Source organism: Macaca mulatta, chromosome 19 (genome assembly GCF_049350105.2).
Source record: "Macaca mulatta isolate MMU2019108-1 chromosome 19, T2T-MMU8v2.0, whole genome shotgun sequence".
NCBI lineage: Eukaryota > Metazoa > Chordata > Mammalia > Primates > Cercopithecidae > Macaca > Macaca mulatta.
The window spans coordinates 9688726-9716671 of NC_133424.1; the positions used below are offsets into that span (position 1 = coordinate 9688726).

Genomic DNA, 27946 nt, shown 5'->3' on the forward strand with positions numbered 1-27946 from the left:
CACCATTATCATCAGCATCACTATCATCATCATCATCATCATCATCATCATCATCAACAGCATCACTACCACCATCATCAGCAGCATTACCATCATGATCATCATCATGATCATCATCATCGTCATCAACAACTAGCACCACCACCGCTATCATCAACACATGAATAAAAAAGCTCACTGAGGGCAGAGACACTTTTATTGGTTTTGTTTTCCTTGCTGTATCCCTTGGGTGTGGTACACAGTAGGTGGCCAACAAGTATTTTTGGTCCACTCACTATTACCAGATGTACTGTACTTTTCCATCTTTATTTGAGTGAAAATGGCAGAGATGTTCACACTCATCAGGCATGCTATAATAGAGATGTCATTGACTGGTACTTACCTGTGGGGCTGAGGAGGAAGGATGGAGTCCCTGAGGTTCCAAGCTCCACTGTGGAAGTCCCAGGAGCTGAGGAAAAGTCCTCATCAGTGAAAGCAGAAAACACTCTCATGGCAGAAATGGCAAGACAGGGGACTATTATGAGGTCTGCTGCATGTGGGCTTCAGCTGGGTCTGTCTTTGGAGCTGAGGCAGAGGGAAGCTTCAATAACTTCAGCCTTCCCAGCTCCTTTGCTCATGAGGAGGACTTATGGGTTTATGAGGAGGGGCAGCTCCTGCTTTGCTTGGTGTAGTATCAGGGGCATGTGGACATGAGTTGAATACTCACTGCTGGTGGGGGCCACAGAGCTCCAATGGGTGAAACCTGCATAGAGAAGGAGGGAAGAAATTGTGTAAGGATTCAGGAGATGTGGGGGACGCAATAGGGTTCATGGCTATCCTGGTGCCATGGGACAGGGACCATTAAAGATTTCCTATCAGCATCCTCATAACAGAGAAGAATGCCCTGAGGGAATGCAGTTCACGATGACGAAGAAACCATGAAGTCCAGAACTTAGTCACCCCATATAGAGCACATAACAGAATTTTCAACAGCCAGGCGGAGAGTGTGCCCGGAAGCCAGAGATTAGAGTCCTCCCAGCAGGGAGGAAGAGACTCCAACCACACCACATCTGCTCACCATTGACATAGAGACTGTTCCTGTCCAGGGTGTAGGGGCCCAGCTCTTTGATGCCATGGGTCAGCTGGCTCAGCTCCCAGTACAGCTGCTCTCTGTTGAGTCCAGGGCTTTTGGGGTCAAGACGGTGGGTGCAGATGGCATCCACTCCAGTGGCTGCCCCATTCTTCTCAGGCCTGGGGAAGGTAGGTGGGAGGAATGCAATCAAAAGATTAACTACGAAGGGTTTTGAGATTGCTGAGGGAAGGACAGCAAGGAACCAGAGGAAATGAGAAACCTGGGAAAGAGGTGAGAAATCACAGTTTCTCTGAGTGCACCAACCACTGGTTTGCTTTGAACTGCAAGCAGGGTAATGGATACAAGAATTTTTATAAAAGTGCAAAGTGGCCTGGCACAGTGGCTCACACCTGCAATCCCAGCACTTTGGGAGGCCAAGGCGGGCAGATCACTTGAGGTCAGGAGTTCAAGACTAGCCTGGTCAACATGGTGAAACCCAGTCTCTATGAAAAATACAAAAATTAGCTGGGTATAGTAGCGGGTGCCTGTAATCCCAGCTACTCGGGAGGCTAAGGCAGGAGAATCACTTGAACATGGAAAGCAGAGGTTGCAGTGAGCTGAGACCAGTCTGGTGTGTAGTAAGACTACGTTTCAACAATGAAATAATAAAATAAAATAAAATAAAATAAAATAGTGCAAGTTGAAACCTGCATTCTCATGGCATGGGGACAGAGACGCCAGACTTGAGACCAATGAAGAGCTGGAAATGGAGATGAAAGCCTGTGGATGAGGCACGATCGTCTTGAGAGAAATCCTGGGGACAGAATTTAAGACCTAAAGGAAAGGGAGGTGCAGGGACAGGAGGGAATTCAGAGGGATGATCAAGGTAGAGGCTCAATCCTGATGATGGACTATGCGGATTCTCCCTGTTGAGGTGGGGTGTGGAGGTGTTACTATCAGAAAACACATTGGTCATGAAGCCAGTGACTCCTGAATTCCACCTCTGGTGAGGATATCCCTAGGAAGTGCAGCAAGGAAGCAGTGCCAAGTCTACTGGAGTGAGAACAAGTGGGGCACCCAGGCTTGATCTTCTAATGTCTCACCTAAGCAAGGTCAGTCTGCAGCCAGAGTACAGAGGGCCGACACTGGTGTTGTTGAACACGGGACCAAGCTGTGGAGGAGGGAGAGGGAGGTGAGTAGGAGGGCTAAGTTGCATGCTGGCTTCAATGGGCATAGCTTGCATCTCCTGGGGCAAGGGTGAGGTGGGTGTGATCTTCTTCCATTGCCTGGCATGGATGATGTAGGAGGTACTGACTGTCTGGGGTGGGGCAGAGTGAGGAGGGTGAGGCACTAACCAGACCCTGCAGGACCCTCTCTGTGGTGTTGAACTTCCTGGACCCTGGGTGATGCATGTCCTCCTCGTACTGCAGGTTGGTGATGGTGAAGTTGAGGGTGAATGGCACCAGGAGAGGGCCAGCAGCTGTAGTGGAGGTGGGAAGCAAACACTATGTTCAAAGTAGAGAAAATAGGAGTTTGCAATAGACTTATCTTTAAACATATGCAGAATTTAAATTAAGTGACAAAATATTTACCATGCTTCCCTTGCCTATAACCATGCAATTTACTTTTACAAACATATATTATATAATAGTATTTAGTTGCTGAGCACTGCTCCTGGTGCATATTCAGTGCTCAATATTGTCTGATGTTATCTATTATCTTTATTGCCATCTTCATCCTTGCTATCATTGTCACTGTCACCATCATTATTATGATCATCACTGCCATAATAATCCCCATGATAACCACCACAAACATTATCATCACCACACTCAATGCATCATCATTATCATCATAACCCCGCAACAATCACTGGCATCGTCATCATCACCATCATTGTCATTGTCATCAACATAACCACTACCAACATCAATATCATCAGTACCATGGTCACCATCATAAACAGCATCACTACAATTATCATCATCATCACACTTAACACATCATCATTACCATCATAACCTTCACAACCATCACTGACAACATCCGCAAGTCCATCACCATAATCATTGGTAATATCCCCACCACCATCATCAACATCATCCCACTCAACATGTCATTATTACTATCATAACCACCACCACCACCATCATCATCACATGAACACAAGCTCACTGAGGGCAGAGATGCTTTTATCGGTTTTATTTTCCTTGCTGTATCCCTAGGGTCTGGCACACTGCTGGTGGCCAATAAATTTTTTTGGTTCACTGAGTATCACTATATTTACTATGACTTTCCATCTTCATTTGAGTGAAAATGGCACAGATGTTCACATTCATCAGGCATGATCTAATAGACATGTCACTGACTGGTACTTACATGTAGGGCTGGGGAGGGAGGATGGAGTCCCTAAGGTCCCAAGGTCCACTGTGGAGGTCCCAGGAGCTGAGAAAAAGTTCTCATCAGTGAAAGCAGAAAACACTCTCATGGCAGAAATGACAAGAAGGTAGACTATTATGAGGTCTGCTGCATGTGGGCTTAAGCTGGGTCTGTCTTTGGAGCTGGGGCAGAAGGGAGCTTGAGTGACTTCTGCCTTCCCAGCTCATTTGCTCAAGAGGAGGACTTATGGGTTTAAGAGGAGGGTCCAATTCCTGCTCCACTTGATGTAGGATCAGGGGCATCTGGACATGAGTTGAATACTCACTGTTGGTGGTGGGCACAGAGGTCCGATGGGTGAAACCTGCATTGAGAAGTAGGGAAGAGACTTGTTATGGGTTAAGGAGATGTGGGAGATGCAATAGGGTTCAGGGCCATCCTGGTGCAATTAAATGAGTTTCATGGGACAGAGGCCATTAAGATTTCCTATCAGCATCCTCCCAAAAGGGAACAGTGGCCTGAGGGAATGCAGTTCACAATGAAGAAGAAACCACGAAATCTAGAACTCAGTCAGACCATGTAGAGCATATGACAGAATTTTCAGTAGTCAGGGAGGGAGCGTGACCTGAAGCCAGAGATTAGAGGTGGCACAGCAAGGAGGAAGAGACTCCTACCATATCACAGCTGCTCACCATTGACATACAGACTGTTCCTGTCCAGGGTGTAGGAGCCCAGCTCTTTGATGCCATGGGTCAGCTGGCTCAGCTCCCAATACAGCTGCTCCCTGTCCACTCCAGGACTTTTGGGGTCAAGATGGTGGGTGCAGAGGGCATCCACTCCAGTGGCTGCTCCATCCTTCTCGGACCTGAGGAAGGTAGGAGGGGAAATGACAATGGAAAGATTGCCTAGGACTTGTCTTGAGATTGTTGAGGGAAACATATCAAGGAACCAGAAGAAATGAGCAACCTGGGAAAGAGGTGAGAAGCCACACTTAGATTATCTGAGTACACAGACCACTGTCTTGGTTGGGACTGCAAGCAGAGTCATGGATATAATAATTTTTATAAAAGTGCAAGATGAAACCTGCATTCTCATGGCATGGGAACAGGAGAACCCAGACTTCAGACTAGTGGTGAGCTTGAAGGCTGATGAATGTATGTGGATGAGGCATGATTATGTTGAGAGAAATCCTGGGGACAGAATTTAACTCCTAAATGAAAGGGAGGGACAGGCAAAGGAGGGAATTCAGAGGAGTGATCAGGGTGGTGCCTCATTCCTGATGGTGGATCATGAAGATTCTGCATGTTGAGGTGGGGCATGGGGGAGTCACCATCAGGAAACAACTGGTTCTCAAGCCAGTGACTCCTAAATTCTCTTTTTGGTGATGATATCCCTAGGAAGTGCAGCAAGGAGACAGTGCAAAGTCTTTTGGAGTGAGAACAATTGGGGCAGCCAGGCTGGCTCTTCTAAAGTCTCACCTGAGCAAGGTCAGTCTGCAGCCAGAGTACAGAGAGCCAACACTGGTCTTCTTGAACATGGGACCAAGCTGTGGAGGAGGGAGAGGGAGGTGAATAGGAGGGCTAAGGTGTGTGTGTTAGGGGCAGATGTGAGGTGGGCAGAGCAGGCACCAATGAGGAGGGCTGGTCTCCATGGGCGGGGCTTGCATCTCTCGGGGGCAGAGGTGAGGTTGGGGCTACCTTCTTTCATCAACTTGGCATCTATGATGTAGAAGGGACTGGATATCTGGGGCTAGTCAGAGTGTGGAGGGCAGGGCACTAACCAGACTCTGCAGGACCCTTTCCGTGGTGTTGAACTTCCTGGAGCCAGGGCGACGCATGTCCTCCCCGTACTTCAGGTTGGTGATGGTGAAGTTGAGGGTGAATGGCACCAGGAGAGGGCCAGCAGCTGTAGTGGGAATTGAAAATAAATGCTGTGTTCAAAGTAGAGAAAATAGGGGTTTGGAATAGACTTATCTTTAAACATACGCAAAATTTAAATTGAGAGAAAAATATTTACCATGTCTTCCTTGCCTATAATAATACAATTTATTTTTATACAAGTATATTATATAATAGTAGTTAAATGTTGAGCATAGCTAGTTGAGCATATTTAGTGCTCAATATTGTCTGATGTTATCTGTTATCTTTGTTATGGCCATCATCATTGTTGCTATCATTGTCATCATCACCATCATTATCATCATCACCATGATCATCCCCATCATGACCACCACAAACATAATCATCAGCACACTCAACACATCATCATTATCATAATCACATGACCATCACTGGCATCATCCTCATCACCATCATTGTTATTGTCATCAGCGACACCACTACCAACATCAACATCATCAGTACCATGGTCACCATCATAAACAACACCACCATCATAAACAGCACCACCAACATCATCATCATCATCATCACACTCAGCACATCATTACCATCATAACATTCACAACCGTCACTGACAACATCCTCATGTCCATCATCATGATTGTCAGTAACATCACCACCACCATCATCAACAGCAGTACCACAATCATAAATCATCATCACCCTCAATATGTCATTATTACTGTTACCACTACCACCACCATCATCGTCACATGAACACAAGCTCACTGAGGGCAGAAATGTTTCTATTGCTTTTGTTTTCCTTGCTATATCCCTAGGGTCTGGAACACTGTAGGTGGCCAATAAATATTTTTGGTTCACTCAGTATCACTAGATTTATTATGATTTTCCATTTTCATTTGACTGAAAATGGCACAGATGTTTACATTCATCAGGCATGATCTAATACAGATACCATTGGCTGGTACTTACTTGTGGGGCTGGCGAGGGAGGATGGAGTCTCTGAAGTCCCAAGGTCCACTGTGGAGGTCCCAGGAGCTGAGAAAAAGTCCACATCAGTGAAAGCAGAAAACACTCTCATGGCAGAAATGGCAAGAAGGTAGACTAGTATGAGGTCTGCTGCATGTGGGCTTGAGCTGGGTCTGTCTTTGGAGCTGGGCAGAGGGGAACGTGAGTAACTTCTTCTGCCTTTCCAGCTCATTTGCTCACGAGGAGAATATATGGGTTTAAGCGGAGGGGCCAGCTCCTGCTCCACTTGATATAGGATCAGGGGCATCTGGACATGAGTTGAATACTCACTGCTGGTGGTGGGCACAGAGGTCCGATGGGTGAAACCTATATAGAGAAGGAGGGAGGAGACTGGGTAAGGGTTAAGGAGATGTGGGGGACGCAATAGAGTTCAGGACTATCCTGGTGCAATTAAATGAGTTTCACGGGACAGGAGTCATTAAAGATTTCCTATCAGCATCATCACAACAGGGAAGAGTGCCCAGAGGGAATGCCTCTCATGATAATGAAGAATCCATGAAGACCAGAACTTAGTCATCCTATGTAGAGCATATGACAGAATTTTCAATGGTCAGGTAGGGAGTGTGCCCCCAAGCCAGAGATTAGAGGTTGCACATCAAGGAGGAAGAGACTCCTAGCATATCACAGCTGCTCACCATTGACATACAGACTGTTCCTGTCCAGGGTGTAGGGTCCCAGCTCTTTGATGCTATGGGTCAAGTGGCTCAGTTCCCAGTACAGCTGCTCCCTGTCCACTCCAGGGCTTTTGGGGTCAAGACGGTGGGTGCAGATGGCATCCACTCCAGTGGCTGCTCCATCCTTCTCAGACCTGGGGAAGGCAGGAGGGGAAATAACAATGAAAAGATTACCTAGGACTTGTCTTGAGATTGTTGAGGCAAACATATCAAGGAACCAGAGGAAATGAGAAATCTGGGGAAGAGGTGAAAATCTGCACTTACGTTATCTGAGTACATTGGCCACTGTCTTGGTGGGGACTGAGAGTAGAGTCCTGGATATAATAATTTTTATAAAAGTGCAAGATGAAACCTGCATTCTCATGGCATGGGGACAGGAGAACCCAGACTTGAGAGTAGTGAAGAGCTTGAAAGGGGGATGCATGTATGTGAATGAGGTATGATTGTCTTTTTTTTGTTGTTGTTGTTCTTGTAAATAAAGCATACTTTATTTTTTTAAATTTTTTAATTTTTAATTTTTTATTATTATACTTTAAGTTCTAGGGTACATGTGCATAACGTGCAGGTTTGTTACATATGTATACCTGTGCCATGTTGGCGTGCTGCACCCATCAACTCGTCATTTACATCAGGTATAACTCCCAATGCAATCCCTCCCCCCTCCCCATGATAGGCCCCGGTGCATGATGTGATTGTCTTAAGAGCAGTCCTGGTGACAGAAATTAACACTAAATGAAAGGGAGGGACAGACAAAGGAGGGAATTCAGAGGAGTGATCAGGATAGTGCCTCAATCCTGATGGTGGACCATGAAGATTCTGCATGTTGAGGTGGGGCATGGGGGTGTTACTATCAGGAAACAACATGTTCTCAAGCCAGTGACTCCTAAATTCCCTTTTTGGTGATGATATCCCTAGGAAGTGCAGCAAGGAGACAGTGCGAAGTCTTTTGGAGTGAGGACAATTGGGGCAGCCAGGCTGGCTCTTCTAAAGTCTCACCTGAGCAAGGTCAGTCTGCAGCCAGAGTACAGAGGGCCAACACTGGTGTTCTTGAACATGGGACCAAGCTGTGGAGGAGGGAGAGGGAGGTGAATAGGAGGGCTAAGGTGTGTGTGTTAGGGGCAGATGTGAGGTGGGCACAGCAGGCACCAATGAGGAGGGCTGGTCTCCATGGGTGGGGCTTGCATCTCTCGGGGGCAGAGGTGAGGTTGGGGCTACCTTCTTTCATCAACTTGGCATCTATGATGTAGAAGGGACTGGATATCTGGGGCTAGTCAGAGGGAGGAGGGCAGGGCACTAACCAGACTCTGCAGGACCCTTTCCGTGGTGTTGAACTTCCTGGAGCCAGGGCGACGCATGTCCTCCTGGTACTTCAGGTTGGTGATAGTGAAGTTGAGGGTGAATGGCACCAGGAGAGGGCCAGCAGCTGTAGTGGGAATTGAAAATAAATACTGTGTTCAAAGTAGAGAAAATAGGGGTTTGGAATAGACTTATCTTTAAACATATGCAAAATTTAAATTGAGAGAAAAATATTTACCATGTCTCCCTTGCCTATATTAATGCAATTTATTTTTATAAAAGTATATTATATAATAGTAGTTAGATGTTGAGCATAACTAGTTGTGCATATTCAGTGCTCAATATTGTCTGATGTTATCTGTTATCTTTGTTATGGCCATCATCATTGTTGCTATCATTGTCATCATCACCATCATTATTATCATCATCACCATGATCATCCCCATCATGACCAACACAAACATAATCATCAGCACACTCAACACATCATCATTATCATCATAACCACATAACCATCACTGGCATCATCCTCATCACCATCAATGTTATTGTCATCAGCGTCAGCATTACCATCATCAACATCATCAGTCCCATGGTCACCATCATAAACAGCACCACCATCATCATCATCATCACCATCACACTCAGCATATCATTACCATCATAACCTTCACAACCATCACTGACAACATCCTCATGTCCATCATCATCATTGTCAGTAACATCACCACACCACCATCATCAACAGCAATGCCATAATCATAAATCATCATCACACTCAATATGTCGTTATTACTGTTACCACCACTACCACCATCATCGTCACATGAACACAAGCTCACTGAGGGCAGAAATGTTTTTATTGCTTTTGTTTTCCTTGCTATATCCCTAGGGTCTGGAACACTGTAGGTGGCCAATAAATATTTTTGGTTCACTCAGTGTCACTAGATTTATTATGATTTTCCATTTTCATTTGACTGAAAATGGCACAGATGTTTACATTCATCAGGCATGATCTAATACAGATACCATTGACTGGTACTTACTTGTGGGGCTGGCGAGGGAGGATGGAGTCTCTGAAGTCCCAAGGTCCACTGTGGAGGTCCCAGGAGCTGAGAAAAAGTCCACATCAGTGAAAGCAGAAAACACTCTCATGGCAGAAATGGCAAGAAGGTAGACTAGTATGAGGTCTGCTGCATGTGGGCTTGAGCTGGGTCTGTCTTTGGAGCTGGGCAGAGGGGAACTTGAGTAACTTCTGTCTTTCCAGCTCATTTGCACAAGAGGAGGACGTATGGGTTTAAGAGGAGGGGCCAGCTCCTGCTCCACTTGATATAGGATCAGGGGCATCTGGACATGAGTTGAATACTCACTGCTGGTGGTGGGCACAGAGGTCCGATAGGTGAAACCTGTATAGAGAAGGAGGGAGGAGACTGGGTAAGGGTTAAGGAGATGTGGGGGACGCAATAGAGTTCAGGACTATCCTGGTGCAATTAAATGAGTTTCACGGGACAGGAGTCATTAAAGATTTCCTATGAGCATCATCACAACAGGGAAGAGTGCCCAGAGGGAATGACTCTCATGATAATGAAGAATCCATGAAGTCCAGAACTTAGTCATCCTATGTAGAGCATATGACAGAATTTTCAATGGTCAGGTAGGGAGTGTGCCCCAAGCAGAGATTAGAGGTTGCACATCAAGAAGGAAGAGACTCCTAGCATATCACAGCTGCTCACCATTGACATACAGACTGTTCCTGTCCAGGGTGTAGGCGCCCAGCTCCTTGATTCCATGGGTCAAGTGGCTCAGTTCCAAGTACAGCTGCTCCCTGTCCACTCCAGGACTTTTGGGGTCAAGACGATGGGTGCAGATGGCATCCACTCCAGTGGCTGCTCCATCCTTCTCGGACCTGGGGAAGGCAGGAGGGGAAATGACAATGAAAAGATTGCCTAGGACTTGTCTTGAGATTGTTGAGGGAAACATATCAAGGAACCAGAGGAAATGAGAAACCTGGGAGAGAGGTGAGAAGCCACACTTAGATTATCTGAGTACACAGACCACTGTCTGCAAGCAGAGTCATGGATATAATAATTTTTATAAAAGTGCAAGGTGAAACCTGCATTCTCATGGCATGGGAACAGGAGAACCCAGACTTCAGACTAGTGGTGAGCTTGAAAGGCTGATGAATGTATGTGGATGAGGCATGACTATTTTGAGAAATCCTGGGGACAGAATTTAACGCCTAAATGAAGTGGGGGGGGGCAGGGAAAGAAGGGAATTCAGAAGGGTGATCAGGGTAGTGCCTCAATCCTGATGATGGACCATGAAGATTCTGCATGTTGAGGTGGGGCATGGGGGTGTTACTATCAGGAAACAACTGGTTCTCAAGCCAGCGACTCCTGAATTCCCCTCTTGGTGAGGATATACCTAGGAAGTGTAGCAAGGAAGCAGTGCAAAGTCTTTTGGAGTGGGAACAAGTGGGGCAGCCAGGCTGGCTCTTCTAAAGTCTCACCTGAGCAAGGTCAGTCTGCAGCCAGAGTACAGAGGGCCAACACTGGTGTTCTTGAACATGGGACCAAGCTGTGGAGGAGGGAGAGGGAGGTGAATAGGAGGGCTAAGGTGTGTATGTGTTAGGGGCAGATGTGAGGTGGGCACAGCAGGCACCAATGAGCAGGGCTGGTCTCCGTGGGCAGGGCTTGCATCTCTCAGAGGCAGGGGTGAGGTTCGTACTATCTTCTTTCATCACCTTGTCATCTATGATGTAGAAGGGACTGGATATCTGGGGCTAGTCAGAGTGAGGAGGGCAGGGCACTAACCAGACTCTGCAGGACCCTTTCCGTGGTGTTGAACTTCCTGGAGCCAGGGTGATGCATGTCCTCCTCGTACTTCAGGTTGGTGATGGTGAAGTTGAGGGTGAATGGCACCAGGAGAGGGCCAGCAGCTGTAGTGGGAATTGAAAATAAACGCTGTGTTCAAAGTAGAGAAAATAGGGGTTTGGAATAGACTTATCTTTAAACATACGCAAAATTTAAATTGAGAGAAAAATATTTACCACGTCTCCCTTGCCTATAATAATACAATTTATTTTTATAAAAGTATATTATATGGTAGTAGTTAGATGTTGAGCCTAGCTAGTTGTGCATATTCAGTGCTCAATATTGTCTGATGTTATCTGTTATCTTTATTACGGCCGTCACCAATTTTGCTATCATTGTCACCATCACCATCATTATTATCATCATTACCATGATCATCCCCATCATGACCACCACAAACATAATCATCAGCACACTCAACACATCATCACTATCATCATAACCACATGACCATCACTGGCATCATCCTCATCATCATCATTGTTATTGTCATCAGCATTACCACTACCAACATCAACATCATCAGTACCATGGTCACCATCATAAACAGCACCACCATCATCATCATCATCATCATCATCATCATCATCACACTCAGCACATCATTACCATCATAACCTTCACAACCATCACTGACAACATCCTTATGTCCATCATCATCAATGCCAATAACTTCACCACCACCATCATCAACAGCAATGCCATAATCATAAATCATCATCACACTCAATATGTCGTTATTACTGTTACCACCACTACCACCATCATCGTCACATGAACACAAGCTCACTGAGGGCAGAGATGTTTTTATTGCTTTTGTTTTCCTTGCTATATCCCTAGGGTCTGGAACACTGTAGGTGGCCAATAAATATTTTTGGTTCACTCAGTATCACTAGATTTATTATGATTTTCCATCTTCATTTGATTGAAAATGGCAGAGATGTTTACATTCATCAGGCATGATCTAATACAGATACCATTGGCTGTTACTTACTTGTGGGGCTGGGGACGGAGGATGGAGTCCCTGAGGTCCCAAGGTCCACTGTGGAGGTCCCAGGAGCTGAGAAAAAGTCCTCATCAGTGAAAGCAGAGAACACTCTCATGGCAGAAATGACAAGAAGGTAGACTATTGTGAGGTCTGCTGCATTTGGTCTTGACCTGGGTCTGTCTTTGGAGCTGGGGCAAAAGGGAGCTTGAGTAACTTCTGCCTTCCCAGCTCATTTGCACAAGAGGAGGACTTATGGGTTTAAGAGGAGGGGCCAGCTCCTGCTCCACTTGATATAGGATCAGGGGCATCTGGACATGAGTTGAATACTCACTGCTGGTGGTGGGCACAGAGGTCCGATAGGTGAAACCTGCATAGAGAAGTAGGGAGGAGATGGCTAAGGGTTAAGGAGATGTGGGGGACGCAATAGAGTTCAGGACTATCCTGGTGCAATTAAAGGAGTTTCATGGGAGAGGGGTCATTAAAGATTTCCTATCAGCATCATCACAACAGGGAAGAGTGCCCAGAGGGAATGCCTCTCATGATAACGAAAAATCCATGAAGTCCAGAACTTAGTCATCCTATGTAGAGCATATGACAGAATTTTCAATGGCCAGGCAGGGAGTGTGTTCCCAAGCCAGAGATTAGAGGTTGCACATCAAGGAGGAAGAGACTGCTAGCATACCACAGCTGCTCACCATTGACATACAGACTGTTCCTGTCCAGGGTGTAGGGCCCCAGCTCTTTGATGCCATGGGTCAGCTGGTTCAGTTCCCAGTACAGCTGCTCCCTGTCCACTCCAGGGCTTTTGGGGTCAAGACGGTGGGTGCAGATGGCATCCACTCCAGTGGCTGCCCCATCCTTCTCGGACCTGGGGAAGGTAGGAGGGGGAATGACAATGAAAAGAGTACCAGGACTTGTCTTGAGATTGCTGAGGGAAACATGTCAAGGAACCAGAGGAAATGAGAAACTTGGGGTAGAGGTGAGAAGCCACACTTAGATTATCTGCGTACACAGACCACTGTCTTGGTTGGGACAGGAAGCAGAGTCCTGGATATAATAATTTTTATAAAAGTGCAAGGTGAAACCTGCATTCTCATGGCATGGGAACAGGAGAACCCAGACTTCAGACTACTGGTGAGCTTGAAAGGCTGATGAATGTATGTGGATGAGGCATGATTATGTTGAGAGAAATCCTGGGGACAGAATTTAACACCTAAATGAAAGGGAGGGGCAGGGAAAGAAGGGAATTCAGAAGGGTGATCAGGGTAGTGCCTCAATCCTGATGATGGACCATGAAGATTCTGCATGTTGAGGTGGGGCATGGGGGTGTTACTATCCAGAAACAACTGGTTCTCAAGCCAGTGACTCCTGAATTCCCCTTTTGGTGAGGATATCCCTAGGAAGTGTAGCAAGGAAGCAGTGCAAAGTCTTTTGGAGTGGGAACAAGTGGGGCAGCCAGGCTGGCTCTTCTAAAGTCTTACCTGAGCAAGGTCAGTCTGCAGCCAGAGTAGAGAGGGCCAACACTGGTGTTCTTCAACATGGGACCAAGCTGTGGAGGAGGGAGAGGGAGATGGGGAGGAGGGAGAGGGATGTGAGTAGGAGGGCTGAAGTGTGTGTGTTAGGTGCAGATGTGAGGTGGGTGGAGCAAGCACCAATGAGCCGGGCCGGTCTTCTTGGGTGTGGTTTGCATCTCTCGGAGGGAAGGGTGAAGTTGGTGCTATCTTCTTTTATCACCCTGGCATGGATGATGTAGAAGGGACTGGATATCTGGGGCCGGGCAGAGTCAGGAGGGCAGGGCACTAACCAGATTCTGCAAGACCCTCTCTGTGGTGTTGAACTTCCTGGAACCAGGGTGACGCATGTCCTCCTCATACTTCAGGTTGGTGATGGTGAAGTTGAGGGTGAAAGGCACCAGGAGAGGGCCAGCAGCTGTAGTGGGAATTGAAAATAAACACTATGTTCAAAGTCAAGAAATGGGGGTTTGGAATAGACTTATCTTTAAACATGTGCAAAATTTAAATTGAGAGAGAAAATATTTACCATGTCTTCCTTGCCTATAATAATACAATTTATTTTTATAAAAGTAGATTATATAATAGTAGTTAGATGCTGAGCATAAGTATCCATGCATATTCAGTGCTCAATATTGTCTGATGTTATCTGTTATATTTATGATGGCTGGTCATTGTCATCGTTACTATCATTTTCACCATCATAAACAGCACCACCACCATCATCATCATCATCATCACACTCAACACATCATCACTACCATCATAACCTTCACAACCATCACTGACAACATCCTTATGTCCATCACCATCATTGTCAGTAACATCACCACCATCGTCATCAACAGCATCACTACCATCATCAATCATCATCACACTCAACCTGTCATTATTACTGTCATAACCACCACCACCATCATCATCATCACATGAACACAAGCTCACTGAGGGCAGAGATGCTTTTATTCGTTTTGTTTTCCTTGTATCTCTAAGCTCTGGTACACTGTAGGTGGCCAATAAAATTTTGGTTCACTCAGTATCACTGGATTTACTATGATTTTCCATCTTCATTTGAGTGAAAATGGCACATACGTTCACATTCATCAGGCATGATCTAAGGGAGATGCCACTGACTGGTACTTACTTGTGGGGCTTGGGAGGAAGGATGGAGTCCCTGAGGTTCCAAAGGCCACTGTGGAGGTCCCAGGAGCTGAGAAAAAAATCCTTATCATTGAAAGCAGAAAATAATCTCATGGCAGAAATGGCAAGAAGTTAGACTTTTATGAGGTCTGCTGCATGTGGGCTTGAGCTGGGTCTGTCTTTGGAGCTGGGGTGGAGGGGAGCTTCAATAACTTCTGCCTTCCCAGCTCCATTGCTCAAGAGGAGGACTTATGGGTTTAGGAGGAGGGGCCAGCTCCTGCTCCACTTGATGTAGGATCAAGGGTTCTGGACATGAGTTGAATACTCACTGCTGGTGGTGGACACAGAGGTCCGATGGGTGAAACCTGCATAGAGAAGGAGGGAGGAGACTGGGTAAGGGTTAAGGAGATGTGGGGGGTACAATAGGGGCCATAGCAATCCTGGTGCAATTAAAGAGTTTCATGGGACTGGGGCCATTAAAGAATTCCTATCAGCATCCTCACAACAGGGAAGAGTGCCCTGAGGGAACACAGTTCATGATAATGAAGAAACTGTGAAGTCCAGAACTTAGTCATCCCATGTAGAGCAAACGACAGAATATTCAATGACCAGGCAGGGAGTGTGACTTCAAGCCAGAGATTAGATTCTTCCCAGATTCTAGAGGGAAAAAACTCCAACCACATCACAGCTGCTCACCATTGACATAGAGACTGTTACTGTCCAGGGTGTAGGGGCCCAGCTCTTTGATGCCATTGGTCAGTTGGCTCAGCTCCCAGTACAGCTGCTCTCTGTTGAGTCCAGGGCTTTTGGGGTCAAGATGGTGGGTGCAGATGGCATCCACTCCAGTGGCTGCTCCATCCTTCTCGGACCTGGGGAAGGTAGGAGGAGGAATGACAATGAAAAGAGTACCAGGACTTGTCTTGAGATTGCTGAGGGAAACATGTCAAGGAACCAGAGGAAATGAGAAACCTGGGAAAGAGGTGAGAAGCCACACCTAGATTTTCTGAGTGCACTGACTATTGTCTTGCTTGGAACTGTGAGCAGAATCACGGATACAACCATGCTTATCAAAGTGCAAGGTGAAACCTACATTCTCATGGCATGGGGACAGGAGAGCCCAGACTTGAGTCCAGTGAAGAGCTGGAAATGGGGATGAAAGCACATGGATGAGGCATGATTGTCTTGGGAGAAATTCTAGGGACAGAATTTAACACCTAAATGAAAGGGAGTGGCAGGGGAAGGAGGGAATTCAGAAGGATCATCAGGGTAGAGGCTCAATCCTGATGATGGACCATGCAGATTCTCCCTGTTGAGGTGGGGTGTGGGGGTGTTACTATCAGGAAACACATTGGTCCTGAAGTCAGTGACTCCTGCATTCCCCTTTTGGTGAGGATATCCCTAGGAGGTGCAGCAAGGAGGCAGTGCAAAGTCTATTGGAGTGGAAACAATTGGGGCAGCCAGGCTGGATCTTCTAAGGTCTCACCTGAGAGAGGTCAGTCTGCAGCCAGAGTACAGAGGGCCAACACTAGTGTTCTTGAATACAGGGCCAAGCTGTGAAGGAAGGAGAGGAAAGAGAGTAGGAGGGCTAAGGTGCATGTGTGGGGGGCAGAAGTCAGGTGTGTGGAGCAGGCACCAGTGGGCGGGGCTGGCCTCAGTAAGCAAGGCTTGCATCCTTTGCGGGCAAGGGTGAGATGGGTGCAATCTTCTTCCACAGTTCTGGCTTGGATGATGTAGGAGGGACTGGGTATCTGGGGAGGGGCAGGAATAAAGTGGGTAGGGCTCTCACCAGACCCTGCAGGACGCTCTCTGTGGTGTTGAACTTCCTGGAGCCAGGGTGATGCATATCCTCCTCGTACTGCAGGTTGGTGATGGTGAAGTTGAGGGTGAATGGCACCAGGAGAGGGCCAACGACTGCAGTTGGAATGGGAAATAAACACTATGTTCAAAGCAGAGAAAATAGGAGTTTGCAAGAGACTTATCTTTCAATATATGTAGAATTTAAATTGAGGGACAAAATATTTACCATGCCTCCCTTGCCTATAATAATACAATTTACTTTTATAAAAGTATATAATAGTAGATGCTGAGCATAGCTTTTGGTGAATATATATTGCTCAATACTGTCTGACATTTTCTGTTAACTTTATTGTCACCATCATCACCATCACCAAGATTGTCACCATCACCATCATTATTATCATCATCGCCACTGTTATCACCACCATGATAATCCCCATCATGACCACCACAAACATCATCACTCTCAACACATCATCATTGCCATCATAACCCCACCACCATCACCAGAATCATCCTCATCACCATCATCATTGTCATCAACATCACTACCACCATCATCAAGATCACCACTATCATCATTATAAACAGCAACACTACCACTATCATCATCTCACTCAATACATAATTACTATCATAACCTCTACCACCATCACCAGCATCATCCTCATCACCATCACCATCATCATCAACATCACTACCGCCATCATCAACAGTATGACCATCATCATCATCATCATCATAAACAATGTCACCACCACCACCATCATCATCCCACTCAACACATCATTATTACCATCATAACTATCACCACCATCATCATCATCACAAGAATACAAGCTCACTGAGGGCATAGGTTGTTTTAAAATTGATTTTCTTTTTCTTACTGTATTCCTGGGGTCTGGTACACAGTAGGTGGCCAAAACAAATTTGTCCACTCACTATCACTAGATTTACTTTGATTTTCCATCTTTATTTGAGTGAAAATGACAGAGATGTTTACACTAATCAGGCACGCTCTCATAGATATGTCATTGACTGATACTTACTCGTGGGGCTGGAGAGGGTGGATGGAGTCCCTGAGGTTCCAAAATCCACTATGGAGGTCCCAGGAGCTGAGGAAAATTCCTCGTCAGTGAAAGCAGAAAGCACTCTCTTGGCAGAAATGGCAAAAGGGGAGACTATTTATAGGGTTTGTTGCATGTGTGGCTTGAGCTGGGTTGGTCTCTTGAGCTGGGCAGAGGGGCGCTTGAATAACTTCTGCCCTCCTAACTTGTTTGCTCATGAAGAGGACTTATGGGTTTATGAGGAGGGGCCAGCTCCTGCTCCTCTTGGTGTAGGAACCGGGGCATTTGGACATGAGTTGAATACTCACTGCTGGTGGTGGACACAGAGCTCCGATGGGTGAAACCTGCAAAGAGAAGGAGGGAGGAGAGTGGGTAAGAGACAGGAGGGGTGGGGGACCAAACGGAGGTCAATGCTACCCTGGTGCAATGAACTGAGTTTCATGGTACAGGGACCATTGAAGATTTCCTATCAGCATCTTCACATCAGGAAAGAATGCCCTGAAGGAACACAGTCCACAATGATAACGAAACCATGAAGTTCAGACCTCAGTCATCCCATGTGGAGCATATGACAGAATTTTCAAAAGCCAGGCAGGGAGTGTGACCTCTAATTAGAGATTAGAGGCTGCCTGGCGGGGGGAAGAGATTTTAACCACATCACAGTCACTCACCATTGACATAGAGACTGTTCCTGTCCAGGGTGTAGGGGCCCAGCTCATCAATGCCATTGGTCAGCTTGCTTAGCTCCCAGTACAGCTGCTCCCTGTTGAGTCCAGGGCTTTTGGGGTCAAGGCGGTGGGTGCAGATGGCATCCACTCCAGTGGCTGCCCCATCCTTCTCGGGTCTGGGGAGGGTCAGTGGGAAAAATGACAATGAAAAGATTATCTAGGAAAGGTCTTGTGATTGCTGAGGGAAGGACAGCAAGGACCAGAGAAATTAAAAACCTGGGAAAGAGGTGAGAAGCCACATCGACTCTTAGTGCATGCACTATTGTCTGGCTTAGGTCTGTGAGCGGAGTCACGGATACAATTACTTTTATAAAAGTGCAAGATGAAACTGAAATTTTCATGGACAGGACGGGGGGCCAGACTTGAGCCCAGTGAAGAGCTGGAAATGAGGATGAAAGCACGTGGATGAGGCATGATTGTCCTGAGAGAAATCCTGGAGATAGAATTTAACACCTAAAGGAAAGGGAGGCACAGGGAATGGAGGGAATTCAGAGGGATGATAAGGGTAGGGGCTCAATCCTGATGATGGGCCATGCAGATTCTCTCTGTTGAGGTGGGGTGTAGGGGTGTTACTATCAGGAAACACACTGATCCTGAAGTCAGTGACTCCTGAATTCCACCTTTGGTGAGGCTATCCCTAGGAAGTGCAGCAAGGAAGCAGTGCAAAGTCTTTTGGAGTGAGAACAAGTGGGGCAGCCAGGCTGGAAATTCTAAGGTCTCACCTGAGCAAGGTCAGTCTGCAGTCAGAGTACAGAGGGCTGACACTGGTGTTCTTGAACAAGGGCCTGAGCTGTGGAGGAGGGAGAGGGAGGTGAGTAGGAGGGCTAAGTTGTATGTAGGAGCCAGGCAGAAGTGAATTGGGCAGGGCTGGCTTCGGTGGGTGAGGCTTGCATCTCTTCTTTTTTTTTTTTTTTTGAGATGGAGTTTCGCTTTTTAGCCTAGGCATGACCTTGGCTCACTGCAACCTCTGCCTCCCAGATTCGAGTGATTCTCTTGCCTCACCCTCCCAAGTAGCTGGGATTACAGGCATGCACCACCATGCTCAGCTAATTTTGTATTTTTAGTAGAGATGAGGTTTCATCATGTTGGCCAGGCTGGTCACAAACTCCTGACCTCAGTGATCCACCCGCCTTGGCCTCCCAAAGTGCTGGTATTACAGGCGTGAGCCACTGCTCCCAGCTGAGGCTTGCATCTCATGGGGCAAGAGTGAGTTGGGTGTGATATTCTTCCATTGCCCTGGCATGGATGATGTAAGGGGAACGGGGTATCATGAGCAAGGCAGAGTGTGGAGGGCAAGACACTAACCAGACCCTGCAGGACCCTCTCTGTGGTGTTGAACTTCCTGGAGCCAGGGCGACGCATGTCCTCCTCATACTGCAGGTTGGTGATGGTGAAGTTGAGCGTGAACGGCACCAGGAGAGGGCCAGCAGCTGTAGTGGGAGTGGGAAATAAACATTATGTTCAAAGTAGAGAGAATAGCACTTTGTAATAACCATATGCAGTAATTAAATTAAGTGACATAATAAATATTTTCCATGCCTTTCTTATCTATGATACAATTTATTTTCTAAAGTAGATTATATAATAGTAGTTAGATGCTGAGCATAGCTCTTGGCACATATGTAGTGCTCAATATTGTGAGGTGATATCTGTTATCTTTATTATCACCATTATCATCATCACTATCATAGTCATCATTATTATTATTATCATCATTATTCTCATCACAAGTACCACCAGCACCACCATGATGATCCCCATCATGGTCATGATCCACAAACATCATCATCACCATCATCACATTCAACATATCATTACCATCATAACCCCACCACCATCACCGACATCATTCTCATTACCATCATCGTCATTGGCATGGACATCACTGTCACCATCATCAACAACGTCAGTAGCATAACAATAATCATCATCATCATCATCAACGCTACCACCATCACCATCATCATCATCACACTCAACATATCATTACCATCATAACCCCACCACCATCACCAACATCATCCTCATCCCCATCATTGCAATTGTCATTGACATCACCATTACCATCATCAACATCACTAGCATAATAATAATCACCATCATCAACACCACCACCATCATCATCACACTCAACTTATCATTATTACCATAGTAACCCCCACCACCATCACCAGCATCATTTTCTTCAACATCATCACCATCACCATCATCATCATCAATAGCACCACCACCAACATCATCATCATGACAAGAAAACAAGCTCACTGAGAGCAGAGATTTTGTATCAGTTTTGTTTTCCCTGCTGTATCTCTAGGATCTGGTACACACTAGGTGGCCAACAAATTTCATTGGTCCACTCACTGTCAGTAGATTTGCTATGACTTTCCATCTTCATCTGAGTAAAAATGACAGAGATAGCATGCTGTAATAGAGATGTCATTAACTGGTACTTACTCGTGTGGCTGGGGCTGGAGGATAGAGTCCCTGAGGTTCCCACATCCACTGTGGAGGTCCCAGGAGCTGAGGAGAAGTCCTCATTAGTGAGAGCAGAAAGCACTACCGTGGCAGAAATGCCAAAAGGTGACTTTTATAGGGTTTGCTGCATGTGGGCTTGAGCTGAGTCTGTCTTTGAAACTGGGGCAGAGAGGAGCCTGAATAACTTCTGCCTTCCCAGCTGCTTTGCTCAAGAGGATTTATGGGTTTATGAAGAGGGGCAGCTCCTGCTTTGCTTTGTGTAGGATCATGGGCATGTGGAAATGAGTTGAATACTCACTGCTGGTGGCGGACATAGAGCTTCGATGGGTGAAACCTGCATAGAGAAGGAGGGAGGAGTGTGGGTAAGTGACGAGGAGATGTGGGGGACCAATTAGGGGTCAGGGCTACCCTGGTGCAATGGAATGAGTTTCATGCAACAGGGACCATTAAAGATTTCCTATCAGCGCCCTCATATCGGGGAAGAATGCCCTGATGGAATTCATTCCATGATGATGAAGAAACCGTGAAATCCTGGCCAGGTGCGGTGGCTCAAGCCTGTAATCCCAACACTTTGGGAGGCCAAGGCAAGGTGGATTATGAGGTCAAGAGATCGAGACCATCCTGGCCAACATGGAGAAACCCTGTCTCTACTAAAAATACAAAAATTAGTTGGGTGTGGTGGCATGCATCTGTAGTCCCATCTACTCGGGAGGCTGAGGCAGGAGAATTGCTTGAACCTGGGAGGCGGAGGTTGCAGTGAGCTGAAATCATGCCACTGCACCTCAGCCTGGCAACAGAGCGAGACTCCGTCTCAAAAAAAAGAGATAATCTGAAGTCCAGAACTTAGTCATCCCATGTAGAGCACAGGGACAAATTTTCAATTGCCTGGTAGTGAGTGTGACCTCAAGCCAGAGATTACAGGCTGCCCAGCAAGGAGGAAGAGGAAGAGCCTCCAACCACATCACAGCTGCTCACCGTTGACATACAGACTGTTCTGGTCCAGGGTGTAGGGGCCCAGCTCCTGGATGCCATTGGTCAAGTTGCTCAGCTCCCAGTACAGTCGCTCTCTGTCCAGTCTGAGGCCTTCAGGGTCAGGGTGATGTGTGCAGATGGCATCCACTGCTGTGGCTGATCCGTCCTTCTCTGGCCTGGTTAAGAACCTACATATGCTTAGTCAATCCACCTCTCCATCCTTTTGTCCTTCCTTTCCACTCTTTGTCAGCCCCTAATGCGAAATCTGGGGAAACTGTGGTTAACAAGAATGTGGCTCTCAGTCCGGGTGCGGTGGCTCACGCCTGTAATCCCAACACTTTGGGAGGCTGAGGCAGGTGGATCACGAGGTCAAGAGATTGAGACCATCCTGGCCAACATGGTGAAACCCTATCTCCACTAAAAATGCAAAAATTAGCTGGGTGTGGTGGTACGTGCCTGCAGTCCCAGCTACTCGGGAGGCTAAGCCAGGAGAATTGCTTGAACCCAGGAGCCAGAGGTTGCAGTGAGCCAAGATCACGCCACTGCACTCCAGCTTGGGCAACAGAGCGAGACTCTGTCTCAAACAAACAAACAAGCAAACAAACAAAAAGGATGCGGCTCTCATCAGAGAGATGCCTACCATAAACAAATTACTAGGATTATTAGTGGAAGCAGAAAGCATTATCATGGCAGAAATGCCAAGAGGTGAGACTTTTATAGGGTTTACTGCATGTAGCTTGAGCTGAGTCTGTCTTTGGAACTGGGGCAGAGGGGAGCTTGAATAGCTTCTGCCTTCCCAGCTGCTTTGCTCAAGAGGAGGGCTTATGGGTTTATGAGGAGGGGCAGCTCCTGCTTTGCTTGGTGTAGGATCCTAGGATAATAATGCCAGGGATCTGCATGGCCCCGAATAAGCCTCCTAAAGTACCAGATGTGCGACAGCTGTACTTAGGGTCAATCTGTAATCCGTGGCAGTGGCCCTTGTACTGGTGCGCGTAGCAGTGGCCCTCCTACTGGTGCCCACGGCATGGTGTTTTCAAATGGCGGGATCAGAAGGTTCAAGTAATCGTCTCTAGATCCTATGGACCAGCAGGGCTAGGAGATTTGTTACGAAACTTAAAGGACCTGAATGGCTTGGGAAAAATGCCCTTTTTGGCTGGTCTGTCTGAAACTGTGGCTGGTCCAACAAGCAGTCAGAAGGTCTTCGTGTCTCAGCACCTGTTCCTGGCCACAGGACATGGACTCATCTACCTGCCCACCCACTATTGAGTGATTACAGGAAAAGGGGCTCCTATGTCCCAGGGTTGTGAGTAGCTCTATAGTACGAACGACTTTATAGTAACAACTACCATTTATTAAATACTTCCTATGCAGCAGGCCCAGCATTTTGTATTCATAATCACATATTTTCATCCTCGAAGCATCCCTATGGGTTGGTACTGCTCAATTGCCCCGGTCAGTACTATACTAATTATATTATGTATAACACAATTATATATAACATAAAATATATAAATATGTAGATCTGTAAATATAAGCTTAATATAAAATATATATGATGTTTTGCATTTTATACATTATTATATTATATAGCATATGTAATATATATTATTATACCTCTTCCTAACATATATTAAATTGGTTTATATGTAACTATTTTATATAATTATACAACTATATAACTATTATGTAACTATTTTTATATAACTACCAAATACCTCTACCTAACATATATTAAACTGATTTATATATAACTATTGTATATAACTACATAACTATTTTTATATAACTATCACATACTTTTAGACGCTTCTTGACTCATGATGGTATTATGTCCTGATAAACCCATGTTTTTTATTTTCTTTTTTTGTTTTTGTTTTCTTTTGTTTTTGGAGATGGAGTCTCACTCTGTTGCCCAGGCTGGAGTGCAGTGGTGTGATCTTGGCTCACTGCAACCTCTGCTTCCCAGGTTCAATCCATTCTCCTGCTTCAGCCTCTTGAGTAGCTGGGACTGCAGGTACCCGCCACCACACCCAGCTAATTTTTGTATTTTTAGTAGAGATGGGTTTTCTCCATGTTTGCCAAGCTGATCTTGAACTACTGACCTCAGGTGATCCACCAGCCTCAGCCTCCCAAAGTGCTGGGATTACAGGCATGAGCCACGCACCCAGCCTGTTGTTTTGTTTTTTGGAGACAAGAGTCTCCTTTGTCATCCAGGCTGGAGTGCAGTGGTGTGACCTTGACTCACTGCAACCTTCATCTCCTAAGTTCAAGTGATTCTCATGCTTCAGTCTCCCGAGTAGCTGGAACTACAGCTGTCACACCACATCTGGCTAATTTTTGTAGTTTTAGTAGAGACAAGATTTTGCCATTTGGCCAGCCTGGTCTCAAACTCCTGGCCTCAAGCGACCCACCTGCCTCAGCCTCCCAAAGTGCTGGGATTACAAGTGTGAGCCACCATGCCCGGCCCTGATAAACCATTGTGAATTGAAAATATCATAGGTCAAATGCCCTGTAGCCAGGCGTGGTGGCTCATGCCTATAATCCCAGGATTTTGGGAGGCCAAAGTGGGAGGATTCCTTGAGCCCAGGAGTTCAAGGCCACCTGGGCAACATGGCAAGACCCTCCTCTCCACAAAAAAATTGAAAAAAAATATCCAGGTGTGGTGACACACACCTGTAGTCCCAGCTACTCAGGAGGCTGAGGTGGGAGGATCACTTGAGCCCAGGAATTCGAGGCTGCAGTGAGCTATGATCGCACCACTGCATTCCAGTCTGGGTGACAGAGCAAGACTTTGTCTTAAAAATAAAAATAAAAATAAAAATAAAAATTGACTATACCTAACCTACAGAACATGATAGCTTAGCCTATCCTACCTTAAACATGCTCTGAACCCTTACATTAGCCTACAGTTGGGCAAAATCACCTAACACAGAGCCTATTTTATTATAAACTGTTGAATATATCATATAATTTATTGAATATTGTACTGAAAGTGAATGACAGAATGGTTGCATGGGTGTTGAAGGTATGCTTTCTACTGAATGCATATTGCTATGGCATTATCACCAAGTTTGAAAAATCGTAAGTTGAATCATTGTAATTCATGGACTGGTTATATATAGAATATATACTAGATATATGTAGTAGTTATATGTATCCACATGTATACTATATATAATATATGTATATATGATATGTATTTATACTTACATACTTTTATATATTATATATTTATACATATTATATTATTATACATGATATATATTATATGTAACAAATATATGTTAGATTATAATATATGTTATATGTTAATGTCAGATATGTTATATACATCACATATATGTTATATACATCATATATAACATATAAGTTATACATATATGTTATATAGGTATATATTATAACTATATATAATGTGTATGTTATATGTGGTACATAATACATAACAAATATAATATATACATTATACATAACAATTATATAATATATAATTATATACAATATGTCATATATAACATATACATTATATGTAACATAATGTATATTAAACTGATTTATAACAAAATGTTTGTTATGTAACATGTAATATATGTTATAACATATATTATAGCATATATCATATGTTAATGTCAGATATGCTATATACATCACACACATATATGTTATATACATTATATAACATAAAAGTTATACATATGTTATATATGTATAGGTTATATTATATATAACAATACATAATGTATACATTATATGCTATATATAATTTATAACAACTATAATATATACATTATATATAACAATTATATAATATATAATTATATATCATATATAACATATACATTATATGTAACATAACATATGTAACATGTTATGTTATGTACATATATGTTATATGTAACATATGTATGTTATAGATACATGTACTATATATGTTATAACATATAACATGTATACAATATAACAATATGTATAATATATACATTATACATAACATATGATGTATATGTATATAGCATATGCATATAAAATGTCTATAAATATGCGTTTATAAAATATGCCTCAATATGTATATGCACTATATGTCTATATATGTATTTTGTGTATATCATATGTCGGGAAACAGGGCACAGAAGATGTCAGGCACTTGCTCAGGGTCACAGAACTCAGTAAATGGCAGAGCTGGGTTGGTTTAGAACTGAGGTCTGCCTGAGTTCACCAATGCTCTTAGCCACTAGGGCACCCTGTCCCCGCTTCCCCCTGGGAAGGAAAGGAAGCTGGAGGTAGATGACTGATAAAATGGGACTCTTGGGAGAGACACACTTGGAGATTCTGTGAGAGAGGTGTGAAAGGTGAGAATGCCAGGCAGGAAATGATATCAACCAACGTCTACCCTAAAAGACGTGCCCTTTCCAGCACTCAGGTACAGTGCCCTCGGCGCCTCTCAGTCTCCCTCAGAGCGGCCAGGCCCTCTGTGGCTGCATTCTGAGTCACTCAAGAGCTGACCTCCTGTGTGTAAGGGCTGAACGCCTTCCTTTCTTCCCCTCTTAGATTCTCTGGGAAAGTTCCTTTAGAGGGAAGTCAGATTGGGGTTTTCCACATGTTGCAAGGGAGCAGAAGAGGCAGTGCCACCTAAGGGATAGGAGTTTGGATCTAGAACCTGAAGTGCTGGAGTTGCTTCGTGTGCCCTGGCACAAGCCACTTAACCTGGGCCTCAGTTTCCCCTTCTGCTCCTGTTTCATGAGACTGTTGCAAACATTGATGAGGCATTAAATATAAAGTACATAATGCCCCTTGGGTCTTAGGAATAGTTAGCTGCTGCTGGTGGTGGTGATGCTTAGTATCCATGGGCAATAGTTGTTCCAAGTATGAACAGAATCAAGAAGCCCAGAGACTAGGGTCATATTCACCTGTTGGGTTGTGTTTTCTTGGGGAGGGTCTCACCTGAGTGAGGCTAGTCTGCAGCCTGAATAGAGGAATTCCAGACTGCTATTCCTGAACAAGGGTTTGAGCTGCAAGGAAGGAGAGGGGAGGTGAGAAACAGAAACAACAGCTGTGGGAAGCCAGGAAGAGTGGGGCACTGGAGGGGTGGACCAGGCTGGAGTGATGTGGGTGGGACAGGATGAGGTGGGTGTGACTGAAATAAGTGGGCATAGCATGGAAAGGTGAGCGTGGCTGCCATCAGTAGGTGGGGAAGGGTGAGGTGGGCTTGGCTAAAATCAGTGGGTGGGGCAGGGAAAGGTGGCTGGGGTTGGATGAGGTGGCCATGGCTGGCATCAGTGGGAGAGGTAGTGTGAGGTGGGCGTGGTTTGTCTAAGTGGGCGGGGGAGGAGTAAGGTGGGCGGGGCTCTCACCAGACCCTGCAGGACTCTCTCTGTGGCGTTGAACTTCCTGGAACCAGGGTGCCGCATGTCCTCCACGTACTGCAGGTTGGTGATGGTGAAGTTGAGGGTGAATGGCACCATGAATGGGACTGTGGCTGCTGCAAGGAAGGAGAAAAGAAGACCACGCCTGAGTCAGATCTGAACTGACTCTAAGTCAATTTCTGAGGACCCAGACAGAGTGCTTGAAGCAAGAGTTTGAAGCAGACAGGTGGGTGCTTTAGTTTGGACGGATAACGGAAAGCCAGGTAAGGAGAAAAGTGGGATGTTGCTAAAATGCATTACCTGGGCCCAGAAGCAGGTTAGGGGACCAGGGTGGGTGTATTGGGTCAGAATGTGTGACTACTGGAAGCTGAGGTCTCAGACTCTGCCAGGTGCCCATACCCACCCTAACAAACTCTAGCTGAGAAGTTAAAAGAAAAAAGGACCGGGACAGTCTCATGCTTTGGGGAACAAGAAGGAAAAAAAGAGTCAACTCAATCCCATTGAACACTGAACAACAACAACAAAACATCAAACAGCAGTCCTTAAAGCAGACCTTCTCTCACCTGCTTTACTTGGCTACCCTTCCCCACCCAATCCCCAAACTCCCAGAACTTGCTCTTCCTTTAATAAAGAGGAGACCACACGCTAGACAGACATAGTTACCATGGTTACGGCCACACTAGTGAGTCAGATTTGTTTTCAAATCCCCTCTCTGCCCCTCACCAGCCAAGTGACCGTGGACAT

The 27946-nt window shown here is 45.5% G+C and overlaps 1 protein-coding gene across 1 annotated transcript in view; it reads right to left on the reverse strand.

The window, feature by feature from the left end:
* The window catches only part of MUC16 (mucin 16, cell surface associated), a 221390-nt gene that overhangs the window by 61674 nt on the left and 131770 nt on the right, over positions 1-27946 (reverse strand). Inside the window, exons 18-57 of the mRNA XM_077979761.1 lie at positions 27191-27318; positions 26781-26848; positions 21843-22015; positions 21166-21201; positions 20847-20912; positions 19698-19822; positions 19115-19182; positions 18336-18508; positions 17973-18008; positions 17647-17712; positions 16587-16711; positions 16284-16351; positions 15497-15669; positions 15130-15165; positions 14805-14870; positions 13954-14078; positions 13631-13698; positions 12845-13017; positions 12481-12516; positions 12156-12221; positions 11102-11226; positions 10798-10865; positions 10022-10194; positions 9659-9694; positions 9335-9400; positions 8291-8415; positions 7989-8056; positions 6954-7126; positions 6589-6624; positions 6262-6327; positions 5208-5332; positions 4906-4973; positions 4120-4292; positions 3756-3791; positions 3431-3496; positions 2407-2531; positions 2155-2222; positions 1058-1230; positions 707-742; positions 383-448 (exon numbers count right to left, since the gene is read on the reverse strand). Coding sequence (XP_077835887.1) covers positions 383-448; positions 707-742; positions 1058-1230; positions 2155-2222; positions 2407-2531; positions 3431-3496; positions 3756-3791; positions 4120-4292; positions 4906-4973; positions 5208-5332; positions 6262-6327; positions 6589-6624; positions 6954-7126; positions 7989-8056; positions 8291-8415; positions 9335-9400; positions 9659-9694; positions 10022-10194; positions 10798-10865; positions 11102-11226; positions 12156-12221; positions 12481-12516; positions 12845-13017; positions 13631-13698; positions 13954-14078; positions 14805-14870; positions 15130-15165; positions 15497-15669; positions 16284-16351; positions 16587-16711; positions 17647-17712; positions 17973-18008; positions 18336-18508; positions 19115-19182; positions 19698-19822; positions 20847-20912; positions 21166-21201; positions 21843-22015; positions 26781-26848; positions 27191-27318 — 3747 coding nt within the window. The remainder of the gene's footprint in view (positions 1-382; positions 449-706; positions 743-1057; positions 1231-2154; positions 2223-2406; positions 2532-3430; positions 3497-3755; positions 3792-4119; positions 4293-4905; positions 4974-5207; positions 5333-6261; positions 6328-6588; positions 6625-6953; positions 7127-7988; positions 8057-8290; positions 8416-9334; positions 9401-9658; positions 9695-10021; positions 10195-10797; positions 10866-11101; positions 11227-12155; positions 12222-12480; positions 12517-12844; positions 13018-13630; positions 13699-13953; positions 14079-14804; positions 14871-15129; positions 15166-15496; positions 15670-16283; positions 16352-16586; positions 16712-17646; positions 17713-17972; positions 18009-18335; positions 18509-19114; positions 19183-19697; positions 19823-20846; positions 20913-21165; positions 21202-21842; positions 22016-26780; positions 26849-27190; positions 27319-27946) is intronic.